General features: G+C 54.8%; 5 protein-coding genes across 5 annotated transcripts; 2 read left to right on the forward strand and 3 right to left on the reverse strand.

Moving 5' to 3' along the window:
• Positions 1-66: 66 nt before the first annotated feature.
• On the forward strand, positions 67-916 carry C7974DRAFT_433524 (uncharacterized protein; the record flags this gene model as incomplete). Its single annotated transcript, XM_046144923.1, has 4 exons — positions 67-186; positions 240-469; positions 519-634; positions 687-916. The coding sequence occupies 4 exons, from the start codon at positions 67-69 to the stop codon at positions 914-916; spliced, it is 696 nt and encodes a 231-aa protein (XP_045998316.1).
• A 502-nt stretch (positions 917-1,418) lies between these two features.
• Positions 1,419-7,590, reverse strand: C7974DRAFT_452912 (uncharacterized protein; the record flags this gene model as incomplete). The annotated part of the gene is made up of 4 exons (XM_046145845.1): positions 1,419-1,874; positions 1,922-7,363; positions 7,507-7,533; positions 7,586-7,590. 4 exons carry the CDS (start codon positions 7,588-7,590, stop codon positions 1,547-1,549), a joined length of 5,802 nt encoding a protein of 1,933 aa, XP_045998317.1. The 3' UTR covers positions 1,419-1,546.
• A 1,975-nt stretch (positions 7,591-9,565) lies between these two features.
• Positions 9,566-11,091, forward strand: C7974DRAFT_375620 (uncharacterized protein; the record flags this gene model as incomplete). The annotated part of the gene is made up of 3 exons (XM_046140221.1): positions 9,566-9,991; positions 10,124-10,983; positions 11,055-11,091. 3 exons carry the CDS (start codon positions 9,566-9,568, stop codon positions 11,089-11,091), a joined length of 1,323 nt encoding a protein of 440 aa, XP_045998318.1.
• Positions 11,092-11,893: 802 nt separating this feature from the next.
• C7974DRAFT_412535 (uncharacterized protein) lies at positions 11,894-13,642 on the reverse strand (the record flags this gene model as incomplete). Its single annotated transcript, XM_046143658.1, has 1 exon — positions 11,894-13,642. One exon carries the CDS (start codon positions 13,640-13,642, stop codon positions 11,894-11,896), a length of 1,749 nt encoding a protein of 582 aa, XP_045998319.1.
• Positions 13,643-15,658: 2,016 nt separating this feature from the next.
• On the reverse strand, positions 15,659-16,955 carry C7974DRAFT_433526 (Metallo-dependent phosphatase-like protein; the record flags this gene model as incomplete). Its single annotated transcript, XM_046144924.1, has 3 exons — positions 15,659-16,620; positions 16,673-16,847; positions 16,944-16,955. 3 exons carry the CDS (start codon positions 16,953-16,955, stop codon positions 15,659-15,661), a joined length of 1,149 nt encoding a protein of 382 aa, XP_045998320.1.
• Positions 16,956-17,505: the final 550 nt, after the last annotated feature.

Here is a 17,505-nt window from a genome sequence, read left to right on the forward strand (position 1 = left end):
TCGAGACAACGAAGATGTACGTCACCAACATCGAAGTGATCTCAGCGCAGTACAACGATTGTCACCATGAGAGAGATACCAATACCGCAAGATCCCACAGAAGATGAGGCCCTTGCTTTGTTCGAAGCGGTAGAAAAACTGTTTCCATCAAAGACATTGGGAGACGACAAATGGTATATTCTCACCGTCAGTGGTAGCTCGATGTTTCATAATACACGTTCAGGTGCTAAATCTATCAGCTTGCGGCGATGGTCGGCGGTGGACAGCCCGGCTTCGCGCCTCTCCTCTACAAGGAGCTCATCAAACGTCCTGAAAACCAGACTTCAGAACAACGACAGGCTCTGATGCGGAGGATCAGAGAAACGCTATTCAAACTCATTGTCATCATCGGCGTGTGTAAGCCTCTAGAGGCCATCTTCGACATTGATGCCATAACCCGACCGGAGGACAAAGACTATTCGTTCTCGAGGTTTGCATATCCATATATCTCACGAGAGTTGCGCGACTGACTTGCGCAGAGAAGGATGGCAGTGCGACGAGGCCAATGCAAAGCGCGGCTTCGAGTGGCAGAGCCGCTTGTACCAGCAAAACCAAGGCGCCATCGACAACGTGCTCGCGTCGCAGCGAGATTTCGGTATGTATTGATTCGCAACCTTGACCTCCCCACACACTGACCCAACGCTTAGATTGGACAAGCAAAGAGATCACATACGGGCTCTACCTGTCTGACCACAGCATCCTGAACGATGTTGAGACCGAGATCACGGTTCTCTCGGGCATTATGATTCAGAACCTGCCCCGGGAGACTGCGTGGCACCTCAGGGGGACCAGAAGGATCGGAGTGAGCTCGGAGGACACTGAGACGCTTCAGCAATGTGTCAGTAGCATGTGCGCGATATCAAGACTAGTACGCTGACAGTGCGCAGATCGAGCTCGTGGCGAACTTCTGTGGGCTGCGTCTGCACAGGGTTCCAAGAGTCGCTGATATCGAGCATGAGGTCTAGATATGTGTCAAGCATGGGTTCGGAGCAGTGGTATGGCACGCGTCTGAGAGTGTATTCTAAGTCGTCCTCGAGGTGTAGATGTAAGGGCTTGTGCATTGATCTCGTCGAACAGGAGATTGTAGAGCTGTCTGTCGACGGGAGGGAGGGCAATCATTAAGGAAGCACGAGCAAACAAACGTAAGACCGGAAGTAGCGCGGCATTTTGGCATGCCTGAGCTTGGTGTGATTCCATTCCTGGAAGAAGGCCTTCCGCCGGCACATTATCTAACAGTACAAGCATGAGCATACACTTCTCCTGTGAGACCCAATGAGCTCAGCGCAATCCAAATCAAACCCGTCCAACGCCATGCTAAAGTCGAATGATGGAGCCAATCCATAATTCGTCCGTGCGATCCTATACAACCCGTGCAACCTCGCAAGCCGCTGCCGTTGCGCTAAACCAAACGCCAATACACCGCTAACGATAACACAAAATACCCCACATCCTACGGATGTATTTTTGCAACCCTAAAAGAGGTGTTGATGTGATGGAGCTGGGCATTTTAAACCGCAGGCCCCTGCATCTTGCCCAAGAAACCATCGAGATCGAACTCGTCGTCGTACTGCTTCTCATCCCAGAGTTCGCCGATATCATCAAGGAACCCTTTTTGTCCCTTCTGACGCAACTCACCAGTAGCGTCGACGGCATCATTTTCATCAATGGCGTTGTCGTCCTTCGTATTCGACGGAGGAGGTGGAAGCGCAGAAGGGTCCGCACTGTCCGCCGATACGTTGAAAAGATCAAGAATCTGATCTGTCTGCATAGAGCCAAGGCCAGCGTTCTGCTGGTTAACGACCGTGCTCGCGACATCGATCTTGAAACGTTGAAGGCTGAGTGCGTTAGCAGTGATACTGTGTAGAGGAGATAATAGACATACTTGAGAATCTTTTCTTCGAGTGTCCCGCGGGTGACTATGCGGTACACGTTGACAACCTTCTTCTGTCCGATACGATGGGCGCGATCCATAGCCTGAATGTCTTTCTGTGGGTTCCAGTCATGTTCGACGAAGATGACAGTATCGGCACCAGTCAAATTCAGACCGAGGCCACCGACGCTGGTAGTCAAGAGTAGAGCATCGTAGGAGGGATCCGAGTTGAACTTGTTGACAATGTCTTGACGTTTCTCAGCCGGCACTGTTCCGTCGAGCCTCATGAATTGCACACTGGGGAGCAGCTTCTTGAACACTGTAGACTCGACCATATCGAGCATCTCCTTCATCTGACAAAAGATCAAAGCGCGATGTTGAGAAACTGCTTCAGGTAGATCACCGTTAGCAGCCGCCGACTTGTCGCCGGCAACGTCTGCAGCACCAATACCACAGTCGACTAGGAGGTCCTTGAGCGCGCCGAGCTTGGGAGCGTGAGAGATGTCGTCGATCGTGGTGTTGTGCTTCTTCAGATACTGTTGAGTAGGCTCGTAAGCCTTGTTTGTGGGACCCTTAACTACAAGTGCCGGCGAGTTGCACAGCTTCTTCATATACTGCAGTGCTTGGAAGATGTGCTGTTTACTGTCGCGGTCGGCATTACCGGCCTTTGACTGGATCTCCTTACCCTGGCGTTTGTTGAAGTCCTCGAAAAGGTTGCGCTGGAGTTCGGACAGGTCGCAGTAATAGTTCTGCAGGATCTTGGGTGGCAAGTCATCCAGCACCTCCTCCTTGAGACGTCTGAGAAGGAAAGGCAGCACCTGCTTGTGCAGTGCCTCGATTGCAAGCGCGCCCTTCTCTTGTTCCTTTGACGAAGATTTCGCGAACCGGGATGCTGCAATAGGCTTCGCGAAACGCTCCTGGAAAACCTTCTCGGATCCTAAGAAGCCGGGCATAAGGAAATCGAACAAAGACCACAGCTCCAATACGTTGTTTTGAATAGGTGTACCGGAGAGAATCAGACGATGGTTTGACTGAAACTGCTTGACGGCCTGGCTCGTCTTTGACTTTGAGTTCTTGATCAAATGGCCTTCGTCGAGGACGCAGTAGTTCCAATTGATTGGCTTCAGGATGTCCATGTCGTTTCTGCAGATGTCGTAGCTGGTGATGACGATGTCGACGTCCTGAAGCTGGGACCGGTACTGACCACGAATCGGAGGTGCGCCGACATAAGCAACACAAGAAAGGAAGGGGGCGTATTGGCGGATCTCCTGCTGCCAATGACCAGACAACGTAGGAGGGCAGACGATGAGCGATGGCAGTCTACGGAAGTTGAGATCGCCGGACTTGGCAAACTCATCAGCTCGTAGGTGGTGGTCACTTGCTACCATGCACAATGTTTGCAAAGTCTTTCCAAGACCCATGTCGTCGCAAAGAATGCCGTGCAGATTGTAACGGTTCAGGAAGGCGAGCCAGTTCACTCCATCTTGCTGGTACGAGCGTAAAGTAGCCTTGATGCCGACTGGAATCTCAAAGGCCTCAACCTTCTTTGCGTCCAGCATCTGAGCGACAAACTTTCGCTCACGATCACGACCCTTGAGTAACGCGTCTGGCAGACCCGGTGGGTCAGGAATACCGGACTCGAGGGGAACAAGCTTGACGAGTGTGGCAAAGCTCGTCGTTGCCAGCAGGCGAATGTCGTTGTCCGAGTCGCTCATACGTCCCAATACTGGAGTGATCAGGAAGATGACGTACGGCAGAATGCCGTCTTCCATAACGTGGATGAGATGGTAGATGCACTCAATGGCACCTTGGCGCCCATGCACATTTCCGCCATCGCTGATGGTAGGTAGAACGGCTTCCACGAGAAGAGTGAAGGCTTCGACAGACATGATGCTACAGATGGTAGCGAAGCACTTTGCGGCTGCGTATCGTAGCACGTAAAGTTTGCTTTGCAAAGCTCTCGCCACGAACGGAAGCAATTCCTTGACAAAGCCGCGTACGTCCACATGGAAGCTTCCGACCAGTGCTCGCAAGGTCGACAAAGCATCAACCACCTCTTGTCCAAAGATACCACCTTCGTCGGTTATCTCTTCGGGTAGGGTCGCGTCAGCGAAAGCTCGCTTGATAGGTCGCTCTATCAGATCCTTCAGCGTTGGGACCTTCTGGAAGATTTCTGCACCGAATTGCTCGACAACCTGCTCAAGAGCTCCGCGAGCTCCACGCTTGGTGATCCTAGCTGCTCGTGACTCTTCTGCGAACTTGGCAGCATCTGGGTGATCCCGGATGTCTTCGTCCTTCTTGAGGGTCAGGATGCCGGTTTCGATGTGACCTTGACCGTGGAATTCTGGAGTTTCTGCCGTCTCCATGCAGTAGAATTTGACAAGATTACCAACCACTTTCTTGACAACAACACCCTTGTTACCGTTGACGAGGTGAACAATGTAGCGTGCTACAGCAGCTGCGGATCGCTTCTGCAACTGTACGTTCTCCTCTCTCTTAACGCTGTCCATCATAGCCTTGATCGGATGCTGAGGCTTCTTGGGAGGAGAGCTGAGCCAGATGAGACCTCCGGCAGCGGCGGCCCTGATCCGAATATCGCGCTCTTCCTTGATGTCCTTTGCTTCCTGGAGGCTGGCTTCGATCTCCTTCCTCGACACTTCCAGATTGGCCGCAGCGACCATGCGAGCTGATGGCGTCATCGCCTTTTTCAGCTTCTCGTATTGAACAGTGATGAGCTTCTCAGCATCAGCAACGCCAAAAGCATACTGACTAGCAGCCGGGTCTCCCTGCACAACAACAGCTAGTGCTGGCAAGTTTTGGACGTGACCTTCTCTAAAGATATTGACCAGCGCAGTGCACTGCGTACGTACGATCTGCAGCTTGGGTACCAGGTCCTCATAAGCGGTCGGACGCTCGCCTTCGACCATTGGAAGGAGTGCGTCTGCGAGGAGATTTGCCAAGGCGTCTTTGGTCGTCAGATTCTTGCCGAATTCTTCGATGATCATAGCGGCCGTCAATTGTGTTGTAGAGTTTGTAGACGACAGTGGCGGCAACAGTCTGTGCCCGAAAACAGGCTCTCTTGTCTCTGATGGCCATGCCGCGATGGCTTTACCAAGAGCTTGTGCTGCAGATGCTCGGGAACGGACCATGACATCGGCGCCGATGAGCTCAAGGTCACCGCCGATCATGTGTCCATCAACGTTGTGAGATGTAGAGGATGGTATTGGCGTTGATTCCTCCTTGCCGTGTCGTGACTTCTTCCTTTTCTTCGCGGCTGGCTCAGTACCACCTGGAGGTGTCGATCGGCGACTGGGTGTCGGGACTGGTGCTGGACCCATCATTTGCCCAGAAGCTTTGATGAGAAGTGACACGTCCATAGCGATTGGGTGGCGCGATACTCCGATAGGCGTCAGGGTCAGGGGAATGATGGCGCCCAGGATCGGTTCTAGGTGAGTCGCGATGTCACTACCGAGGTTGTCGACCATGGTGTTCCACAACTTCATTGAAAGTTTCAAAACACCTTCATTGCGTTCGAGGATGATGTTCTGGAAGGTCAATTGGAGTGCTTTGCTGTCTATCCAACCAGCCGATCCAGCGCTCTGGATGTCGAGGAACGTGCTCAATGCGCGTAGCACAGCAGCACGTACGCTTGTGATTGTGTGGCGAAGGAAGGGAAAGAGGCGCGGCACAAGCTCGTGGAAAGACTGCGTCGGGTCCTTCTCTGCATTGGCCTGCATAGCCGCGAGGACCTGTGGGAAGCTGCAAAGTTTCGCAAGAAGATCCATGATCGAGCCGGTGCTGGCATTGAGGTCATCTTGTAGACCGTCAAAGCACGACCAGACCTGGTTCATGAGGCCCTCCATTGCCTTAGGCCGCATCTCGACGAAATCCTTAGCAACAGGAATGAGAGTAGCTGCGCTGAGGGCTCGGATGTCATCGTCAAAGTCGCCTAGTCCTTGAATGACAGCAGCCAAGACGCCGTCCATCAGGGCGTCGTCCTCACGAAGCAGGTCATTCCGTACAGCCACGAGATACCGCAGACCGATCATGCCACCTTGACAAGAATGCCAGCCGGTGTCGACTTCAAGTCGCTTCCTGATCAGATTGTGAAGCACATTGAATGTAGCCAAAACGTTGTCGCGAGAGAGGTGTTGTAGGACAGAGCCGAGTGCTTGTCCAGCAGTCTCTCGGATGGGGGCAACGGCGGTGTCGGATGTGTAGTCGGCGAAGCGATCAAGCATGAAGATGCAGCAGATCCGGCATGCGAGGTCGTTCAGCCATTGTTGATTCAGTCTGTCGTTCTCCGCTCGTGTCTTTCCCTTGACTCTCCCAGCACCTGCACCGTGGACGCGCAGAACTTCACGGATGCCCATGGAAGCGCCATGACGGATCTCCCAGGTGTGATCGAACATCTCGAGGGCGAGATAATCGCAGACCCGCTCAAAAGGCCATTCACCACCAGATTCGGTCGCTTCACCTTCGAACGAAGACTTCTCAGGTATCGCATCACCCTTGAATTCCTTGACAAATTTGGCTTCATCGTCTCCGCCTTTGCGCTCGAGCGAGAAGTAGTCGTCCAGACCCTCGCCACCTTCGCCGTTCTCGGACTTCTCTTGCTTGAGCGACGAGGGATGGGGAGTCATACGAGCTGGTGTTTGAAGGGCCTCTGCGTGCGAGGCCTTTCTCGCGCCGGGCTCATTGAAATCGACGGCCACTCCTTTATTGTTCTTCTGGGCAGTCTTTTGCTTCCGCTTTTGTGCATTCAATTGGCGCTTGCTGAGTGTTGGGTGATCGCCCGTTGGTGTGGCAGCAGGGGGTGATGCTGCAGAGTTGAGGGTATCCGATCTGGCGAGGTTCGTGTCGATACGATGTATAGCGGGCGTCCTAAGACCGGGTGGTTGCGCAACGACATCTTCCGCGGGTACAGCAGCAATCTCTTTGAAGGGCCCCTCGAGTCCAAGCCGTTTCGGAAGGATTTCCTTCTGGTAAGCAAGACGGTCTGCAGGGCTCATAGACAACAGCTTGTGCTCGAGTTCTTTACTGGCAGCTCCGACCAGATGACTGCCATCCCTCAGAATGCCGGCGATGTCCAGGGTATTGAGATCGAATTTCCCATCCAGGTCAGGCGCGAGCGGCATTTCGACGTCGCCATTTTCTTCTTTCTTCACGGCTGCGCTGTCGACATCCTCCTCTTTTGTGCATCCATTGGTCTCTACCTTGGTCTCTGGTTTGATTGGCTCGTCCTCGGCGTTTGGGTCATACTTTTCGGCGTTGGCGACAATGCCACCGACGGCTTTAGCAGCAGCTACTCGCGTTTCCCAGCTTTTTGAACGGAGGAACGGGACAACGCGGTTGAGAAGATTGAACAAGTCCTCAGGGTGTTGCTTTTGGACGTCGGCTAGTTGCTCAGCTGCCGTGTTTCGGATCAGCGCTGTGCTGCCTGTCTCAAGGAGCCTTGGCACGGTTAGCGAAGACGATCAGATCAGTATGTGAAAAGCATCCTAGAGATGAGTAGCACAGCAAAAAACAAATTAGGACGGCGTCGCATGCAAAGCCCACTTCATGCTCGTGTCGAGCACAGTCGATGGTGCACTTACGTTACGAGTCGGTCCAATCTTGTAGCACTACCAAAGTATTAGCGGGCATCCTCGCGACGTGCAGGAACTAGCACCATACCTCATTTTGTCGACAGGCGGCCACGCGCAGAGCCGGCGCGGCTTGCGCTGTGGTCAATTAAAAATTAATGGATCACCTAGGCGATGCCATGGGAGACCGCTTCTGCGCAAGGCTGCACTGGAACGCGTTGTGTTGGTGTCACGTGATAGATGGTAACGCGTGCGCCCCGGGAGTGCTGGTTCGGAGAGGTGGGCTGCGGGCCTATCTAAGAGATGCACCTGGACAGCATTAAATATCGCGTGTGTCAGGAACGGCTAGCGCGCTTGCCCGAGCTCAGACTAGCGTCAGATCGTAAGAAAGTCGAAATTTTTGCTACCGCAACAGTGCCGGTGAACCACTCAAGCGTCCGAGAACCGTCACTAGGCCTTCTCGCTGCAACGGCGACGCTGGAAACGATAGTTTTGATGGAAGTTTGCGCGTTGGGGCTGAGTGCAGCTGCTGCGCAGCTATCGCCGTTTCTTTATTTGATATGCACAAGGTGGCCTGGAGCAAGGCGCTAGGCGGCATTGATCACCGCCTCACAGTTCGCGCCCCCGGACGACGCGCATGGACTTGTTGTTTCAACTCTCCAGCTTTTCAGCTTTCGAGGTAATCCCGTTGAAAACGACGCGTGGGTTGCTGGCTCGATTTCTGGCCGTATCCGCGGCCTGCTGTTTGCGCAGTCCAGCCGTCGACACGTCACCGACTCCTGCTCGAGCTTCTGCCTTGCGCCTTGGAAGACGTCGACATTGCCAGGCTTCCAGTCTGCCCAACTGGGGTCGTGGCTGACGAGGCTGGAGAGACTCGAACTTGAACACCGAACCCGTCATGCCCGTGCGCTGCATCCTGCCGCCAGCGGACAAGGCCAAAGCAGCGAATCGTTGCGATTCTGCCAACGGACGGGTCACTCTCCGCTTTGTGCGCATTACCGTTGACTCCAATCCATCCTGTGCGGATGTCAGCGGAGAACAGACCACCGCGTTCGACGCGTCGCGACATCTCGCTTGAGCACTGAAACTGCAGATTGATCTGCGTGCGGCTACCCTTAGCGCATCACGCTAGCCTGACCTCCAGGCTCGTCATTTCCTTGCATCGCGACCCGTTGCCTACCAGCACATAGTGCAGCAACATCATCAACTTCAACATTAACGTCCTGAGATCGTCGCATGCCTTAGCGTTTGACTAACGGACAGCACACTTTGCACTAGATCATGTCGACAATGTACATTTAGCGTGGAGTCGCTGGCCTACTTGAAAGATGCGCAAACATGAAGACTACTACACCACAACATCAGGCCCATTCCTGTACGGTTTCGCGTTACATGGGTTGAACCTATATGTTTGACGCGCAAGCTCCGCACTTAACTCAACTATTCGAACAGGTGTTGTTTGGCTGTCGTTCTGGTACCAACGAGATCACAACGTCGTTGGAGGCGCTCCTTTCGACTTGACTCTGACAAGCGCTACACATCTTCGGCTCAGCAAATTCTGAGAATACAGTCATCGGTTCTGGAACTGGCACGATGGCCTACATCCACGGTAACTGTCGTGGCGTCACTGGTGGAAGGTTCAATAGGGTTCCCTGACGTTGGAGAAGGTGCCTACTACGATTACGGGATGCAGGCGCATTGAAACTAGTGTGTTTACTGTAAGGCCCCTAAGGGTTCCTTCGTAGTTCAACCATCCAATTACTCACAACACCTTTCAGCTCAAAGTGGGCGTCTTTCATGGACATCTGATCCCGACACTGACGATGTTTGTTTTCGAGGACCCTGGGGTGTACCACGGTACAAGGGCGCACCACGAAGTAGTAAGTCCTGAACATAGGTTCGTGCAGTCTGAACCATACTTGTTCATTCACCATGCTACACAATGAACAAGATCTATCAACCTTTGTTCTCTATCTTTCCTTGTCATGAACAAACTCCTTTATTCACAACAAAGACCACAAGGAGTACACGCTGGACAACTGGCTTTCGCTCAAGTGGAAGCACAACAAACATGGCTATGTCCGGAGATCTCGAGCGCGTCCCTTCATCTCCACCTAAGCTTCCGCCATCCAGCTCAGCTACTCTATCTGCAAGCTCGTCTTCTGCAAGCTCATCCCCTGCTCCATCACGATCAGCGCCTCTTCAACACCTCGTGCAAACCCCCGCGCACCTTCCAGGCAATATGGAGGCCCTACAGATGGCCAAGCGCTCCACAGAAGTCATCAAATTCGCAAGAATGGAGCGCGCACGCCAAGCTCGCATCTACTCGCAAACCCGCGGTATAATGCGTGTACGCACAGAGAAGATGTTCGCGCACGCCTCGCGCGACTACCAGCGACATCAGTACGCTCCAACGCAGCGCACAGAGTCCGCATTGCGTAGGCGTCGCTATAGTGTCGACGTCAGTACTGGCGTTGAAAAGCGTAAGGCAAAAAAAGTAAGTTACTACACTTTTTCTACAGCATTGCGGATGTTTACAGCATTTTGCATGGGTCTCATTGACTCTGCAATGCCAACTGCCTCATGGCTCGAGCTCGCTCTCAAGCACGCCAACTCTAACTACTATCAGATATGCAAGCTCAACGAGAAGGCTGAACAACAAACCCTCGAACTCATCACACCCTCCAGTTCAGTCCTTCCCTTCCCCAAACCCCGCCGTTACATCGAGCTCAACAAGTTCTGGCACTGCCCAGTTCCTTTCGACGACGCGAACTACTTTTACGTCGATGGGAATCCAATCACCAACAAGCAATTCCTCAACATCACGTGCACCTCTGGCATGGACTCGTACCTGGAAGATAATGCCCTGGACATGACGCTCAACACGCTCTCTATTGACAAGAACTGCGCTAGCAACGGCATCCAGATCGCAACCTCAATTGAAGCGCAGGTGTGCGCCTACCGTGATCCAGCGGGTAAAGAGGCATATGCCCGGGCCTTTGGCGATAAGAAGTGGATCTTCCTCCCCGTCAACGACGCCATTGGAGAACCCAAGGACGTCGAATTGATGGGTGCCCACTGGTCGCTTGTCGCGCTGGACCGCGTGCACAAGCGCATGCACTACTACGACTCGGCGTTCATGGCAGACGTCCGGTTTTGGGAGGCCGCGTGCTTTGTCGCGCAGGGCATGTTGACCATGCTGGACGAGAACGTGCAAGAATGGGAGTTCTACCGTGAATGGCAGACTCCAAACCAGTTCCGCGACAATCAGTTTCGAGACGCGGAGGGAAACTGCGCAGATGACGGTGCCTGCGGGCCGTTCGTTTGGAGCATGACAGCTACGTTGACTGATCATATTCTGCAAGCCCAGTGGGCTGGCCAGGAGGATAGCTGCTCCTTGGGTCTGGACACATACCAGGACTTCCCTGCGCGGTGGGGAAGTTGGTGGCACTCGCAACATATACGCAAGACGATCCAGAACCGCATCGAGTATGCGAAGAAGCAGGCTCATGTCGCAGCGTGGACGGCGGAGCATGATCAAGAGGCTACTGGGCGCGTAGCGGCCGAACTTCTGGACGCGCCTCTGCTTGGCTTTAACGAACCGCAATCGATTCCAGGGACGGTCGAGGCCAGTGGATATGGCGAGGAGATCGAGGATTCGGACGATGAGGGGGCTAGGGGAGGGGGCATCGACATCACCAAGTACTGGGACATCGAGTAAATCGGTTATACACAGCAAGCGTACAGCATTGATTGGCATTGCGAGCGGGCGGCATCAGCGTGGGAGTCGGATACACATCTGAAGGGTTCTATTTCAACAGTGTGAGATACCCTCAGGTCGTCAAAGGCGAGGCACGAGTAGTGCGCATATATTGTGGTGGGCGTGCACACGTAATGTTGATAATTTCTTTAGTTCGTTATCTTTTATTTCTTGTTTGTTGTTTGTTATTTGTTACATACATCTCAGACTTATCTTGCGGGGTCTGGAAACCTCCGATTTACTAATAGAAAACAATGCAAAGTCGTTAAGTCATATCTACAAGCGAGTGTCTCAAGTGAATGCGGCCAAATACGCTGCCTAAAGGGTCGTTGAGAACCCGGTTTCAGTTCCAGATGACAAAGATGATCTCGACGCCGAGCAGCACTTGCGGCCGAGTGAACTCTGTATATGCTCCAGAACGCCTGTACCTCAAAAATGTGAAATGCGAAAATAGCGAAAACAGCCGAGGCATGGGTATCGAACTCTGTGCCTATGTGCGGTTGGTTGTGGTATGTACTTGACCTCATTGGTGGTATGCAATGCGTCCTCTGCTCAATCCATACCCGGCGACGCCCGGTTCAAAACGATCAAACGCAGAAACACGCCGAAAAGCAAAACTTAGTAAGAAATGTCAGCACCTCAGTAGACGGATGTTGTGGTGCGGCCAAGAGTGGGCTTGCGATCCGAGTACCTCTCATCTCCGCGCTTTGGCGCCCACCTGATATCCTCAGGTCCAAAGCTAGGGGCGTAGGTCACATTGTGCGGATCGAAGCTCGATTGGCGCTCGGGCATGCCTCTCCTGCGTGTGTAGTCCGACGACACTTCGCCGTACTTCATCTGATTGGAACGTCCGCGATCGTCTCGCACAGGCGACGCCTGGCGGCTCGTGCGGCCACTGGGTGCGTAGGTCTTTGCAGAATGAAGCGTGGGGCGGTTGGCGCCCATTGGTGGTTTGCCGATGGGCGAGGGCGAGCGGTGGCGAACGCGTTCTGGTTCGCGGAGGATAGTGCGGTGAGGTGGATCCATGGCTTTGACGCCTCCGTCAGCTGGGCTGTAGGAATAATATGTCTTGTTGCTTTGCTGAGGCGCCGGAACAGTCGGGTAAGCATCGCGCTCAGGGCTGCCATTGGCCTCATTTCGGAGGCCTGACTGGCGAGGATAACCCTTGGCTTCGCGACGCGATCCTCCAGCTTCTGCAACAGGGACAGTGGGCATGGTGGCGGAGCGGCTTAGACCGGGGAAGCGGGGAGGTGGCGAACGTTCTGAGCGTCGGTATGACTCAGTCGCGGAGCGCTGAGGCGTGACTGGAATCCGGATATCTGCTGGTGACGAAGCCGACTGCTTGAAGGATGGTCGTCGATCGTCCCAGTCAACGACTTCCAGGTTGCCGCGGTCTGTATCACGACGAGAGGGCATGCTGGAGCGCTCCTTGGGACGGGCAGATGACCTGCGTGGCGCAGGCTCCGGTCGAACCTCTCGGTGCCTAGAGGAGCGGCTACTAGGCTCGTAGTAGTCCCTTGATGCGGTCCTAACAGGCGATGGACGCAAGTTGGCTTCCGCTTCAGCGCGAGACTTGTGGATGTAGCGAATAGCATCATCTTGCTGCACGCTCAACTTGCGTGGCGTGGTGTTCTCGTAGTCGTCGTGTCGGCGATCGTCTCTGCGGCGCTCCTCACGCCTTTGCGAGTCGTCTTCGGCAGCGCGTGTCTTATAGGCACGCTCGCGCTCCAGACGCGCACGGTCCTCACCAGACGATCCCTCGCTATCATGAGGGAATCTGCCTGTGCGGTCCCGGCGCTCGCTGTCGCGGGCCTTGGTCGTGCTCGAGCGTGTGCGGTCGGAGGGCTTTTCTCTTCGTACCTCCTTTTCGTACTTTTCCCGCGACGAGCGTGATGATGGGGTGGGTCTCGGCGAGGAGCGTCTTGGCGACGCGAAGTGCGAGTCTGTCTTGTGGGTGCCGTGGTAGCGCTCGTCGTCATAATCGTTATGGCGCGACGATGATGCTCCCGTAGGTCGGCGTTCTTCGGTGGTGTAGCGGGCTGAGGTGTTGGCGGTGTATGAGCCTCCAGAGGTGGGCTGCTGGAAGCGTGCGCTCTTGGGCTCGACAGTGGTGCCGCTGGCAGTCCTGGCAAGCTTCTCGCGGCGCAGCTGCTGCAGCTTCAGCTCGGCCTCGTAGGTTGCCCTGCGCGTATCGTCGCTCAGGGTCTCGTAGGCTTGCTGGATCTTGTGAAACTCATCTTGTTTCTGCGCCTTCAGGGCCTCGTCTGTGACCTTGTCGGGATGGCAGGTGAGGACCAGCTTGCGATATGTCTTCTTGATGGTGGCGGCATCGGCGGTCCGGTCTATCCCAAGGGCCTTGTAGTGGTCGGGCAACGGTTCGAAAGACATGTCGCCGTGTTTGCGTCGTGCCTCTCAGGTGGAAGTGTCAATGCAGAGGGGGGAGGGCGAGAGGGGTGTAAGTAGCAGGAGCCTGATGTCGCAATGCGCAGTCGCAGGGGATGGTCAGACTTTTGTTGGACGCAGGTGCACTGCAAGCGGCGTGCACATGAATCGGCGACGAATCGCGGGTGAAAGCCGGCCTGTGGCGGTGGTGCGCGGCAGGTGGCTGGAGCCGCGGTGGCAAAGTCTGGAAGTCGTGTAGCGACCGTGTAGCGAAGGTCGGGCGACAACTCTGTCAGGTGCGCGTGGCAGGCAGCTTAAAAGAGGGCGATTGTTGGCCGAGCAAGAAGTCTCCTGGTCCTCGGGTGAGGTTGGGTCGTGACGCTGCGGCTTGGAAATGCTGAGCTAAGGGACGGACCTAGCAGCCGGCTGTCCCTGACAGCGATCGAAAAGAAACGTGGAGAAAGCCGTAGCAGCCCGAACGTCAGGGAGCGGACAAGAAGAGAATCGCGGACAAAGGCACTCGCAGCTCTGACAAAGCGTGCGGGGCTGTGTTCCTCTGCTAAATCGCTTCAAGCGACCTTTGTTGCGAGGGGGAACCTGATTGACTTGCGGTGTACGGCGGTGAAGAGGGGCTACGTCAATGCCCGCTGCCCAGCGTCGGTTGCTCGCAGGCCGCGTTCCAGACGGTGCTACGATGGAATCGAGTGGGAGCACGAATCGAATTATAGAAGCAGAAGGGTCCAAAGCTGCCAAAAGCGATGAGCAAAGGGTCCAACGCAGGCCGAAAGTAACAATGTGTGCGACCGAAGATTAGTTGCGAACAGTAAGCGTGTGCAAAGGGCCCGAGGAATGCACTCCATTTAGGACAGACCGCGCTCATGAGGCTATGCCCTGCGATCCCGCCCAGAGTGTGATGAGGACTCGCGCATAGGCTGGGTGCATCAGGGCTCCCTAGTGTCCCATAGCGGGCAGCTGTCTCGCGCACTCAGCAGCGCAGCACCTCAGCACATTCTCGCGGCGCTGCTGCAAGCCCACTGGCGCCCCTGCACGGTGCTGAGCACCCCGGGCCCACTCGCGACTCCATCCGCTGCCTGCTCCGCATCAGCCGGCTGCTCAACGGTAGTCGTCCCCAAAGGACGCCTTCGCAACCTTCTCTGAGCCACTCCTCGAGTCGCTGTGTGTTTGCGCGTCCCATTGGAGCACGCCCTGTCCCAACGCCGACTGCACCTTCTGTTGCAGCGGGCACCAGCGGCTACAAAACACACGTCCAATCACGTTGTTATCGGGCCACATGGTCAGACACCTACGGAGCGAACCTGCATGATCCAGAAACCACCCGAAGGTGCCTTGTGCTCCCAAGTGACACCCCCACAGTCTCTAAGCTCTGCCAATCAGGAAATCACCCCACCGCTGCAAAACCCATTTGCAAGACGTGACCAACGGCACCTGCGAAAATGAAGCAAGCGGCCCGTGACGACTGCGCATTCTTAAGACCTCCCGAATGATCCAGCATCTCGTGGAATCCGAGACACCAAGGCCCTCAGACTGAGGACCGGAGCAGTCATGCGGCTTCGGCACGCCTGCTTCCTTTTGCGCACCCGTTGCTTCGTCCCAGGAAAGGATGTGCGTGCCCTGACACTATGCCAGGATCCCCAACCGTCGTTTCTCTATGGAGGATTTGCACGGCGGTTACTTCGCCAGGCAGCGATTCTGAGCGCTCGATCCGTCCCGGACACTACCAAAGTTGACAGACATTAGTCTGCAATGGTTCTCCCGTCTGAGTGGTTGATAAAGTACGCTTATGCATGGTAGAGGACTGGTAGCGGGGCACAGCGCATCGACGTCCAATCGTCAGATGCTCTGCAGAAGCCGGCAATCCGAGTCCCTCGACGTGGTCATCTTCAATTGAGCAGAGCAGAACAGGAAGCGACGTCGTGCGGCGATGTAGGTTTTGGCATTCGATATCAACTCACTGATGAGATCATTTAGGGCTGCGAAGTCGGATGGCTGCAGTTTGCTACATCATTGTACTTGCTCGTTACCGTCCCTCTTCCACACTGGCAAGTCAATGTCAACCACAATGGGTTTGTTGGTTCCAGTCGTCTTGCCATTGATCCTCGGCCCAAGGAACGCCGCATTGATTACGACGGTCTCCTCGTATCTGGAAGGTCTGGACTGACCACCTGAGTCGCCCCGCAAGGCTGCCCCGGGTGCAACAATATCACGTCTTTGCTTCCCAACCCCGCTATCCACAATCCTCCCGTACGCCTCATTTTCTTGGAGGGCACCGCCGATGAGGCTCGAAGTCGAATTTAGGTTGTCTTGGTCAGGCTGAAGGACCAAGCCAGGCTTGATTCGAGGGCTACGCAGCCGTGAGTCGGGCTGACACTGACGTGTTGTCGACACGCTATTGCTTAATGGATGCCCTGACTTGGATGTAAGATCCAACAGCGATAGCTTCTTGTTCCCGTTGCCTGGGTCCCGCCAATGCTCTACACTTTCGACAAGGCTGTCGCTGTGTAGTAAAGGGCTCCAATGAATACGCTCGATTCCCCGAGCCTCATGAATATGACCGCATACATGCAGTAATGGCTTGACAATGGCCAATCTTTCTAAGAGCGCAGGGCATCCAGACCGGTCGTCCTTCGTCGCCGCATCGCAGTGTCCTCTTGGTGGTGTGTGAGTGACCACAATGTCGGCATCCTTAGGTATGGCTGACCACAGCCCCTTCGCGGCGTCCTTTTGATATTCAAACGCCCAGTTGCCGGGTCCAGGTGTACTTGCACTCCCAAACACTTTGAAGCATGTGTGAGGTCCGTTCGGCTCCTTCAAATATACCATAGTTGATTCGTTCTCGAGGTAGGTTATCGTCTTCGATTCTCGCAATAATTTCATGCATCCTCGTGGACTTTGCCATGCAGGCCACTTCCAGCGACTTCCCTTCTCTTCATAAAACTGCTCGTCAAGTGTGATCTCGTGATTGCCTACAAGTAATCAGCCTTACCGTATGTTCACATCCGAATCAAGGGAGGGTACCAGCAATGACAATCTTGACCTCAAACGGTGCTTTCTCCAGCCATGCCACAGACCGCTCCAGCTCGTCGTACGAGCCCTGATTCGTCAAGTCCCCAGCGTGTACCAGCACATCCCCGGGAGGCAATTTGGGTGTATTGTTGTGCGTATCAGAGATGCACACGATGCGCGTCTTGCGCTTCTCCACAGCGTTCATCGCCATATCGAAAACGCATCACGGCGATCGAACCACGTGGTCGGCAAAGGTGGTTCTCAGGTTGCTGCAAGGAGTCACAGGCCCAGTCATAGCAGGGTCTATTGGGGGTCAGCACTCAATGGCCCTCACACTATGACGTCACCACCTTCCCGTTCTATCAGCGCCCAACGAACACCACACTGCATGCTTCGATCACCAAGATGGAGGTCTGCACGAAATCGCACATGTTCATGTCGACTCAGCATCCCGGTCTGTACCCCGTGGTACCTGCCCATCACGCAGGAACGTTGTCGCCGCACCTCGGCTGCCTCAGATTCGCCACCACCGGCCGAGCTGGACTCGCGCAGCCTGCCTGCCTCGTCGCGAATCCCGACGATCAGTCATAACGTTCGCAAACTGTTTGGAGACGACAAGGCGCCTCGAAAAACTCAAAAGCGCAACACCGAGAAATCGCGTAGACCTCGAAAAACTTATTGCGCGTGATGTGCCATCTTCGGAGAATTTGTAGGTGGCTGAGGCTGGCTGGCTGCTGCAGGTGTGTCGTACAGCTGAGCTCAGCGCGCAGTGGGGGCATCAGCCTCTTCGACATGTTCACCGCAACGAGTCTCAGGACCGAAATTGGCGATGCTGATGTTCTACA

Source organism: Boeremia exigua (assembly GCF_020726555.1).
Source record: "Boeremia exigua strain MPI-SDFR-AT-0100 chromosome Unknown C7974scaffold_5, whole genome shotgun sequence".
In the NCBI taxonomy this organism is placed as follows: domain Eukaryota; kingdom Fungi; phylum Ascomycota; class Dothideomycetes; order Pleosporales; family Didymellaceae; genus Boeremia; species Boeremia exigua.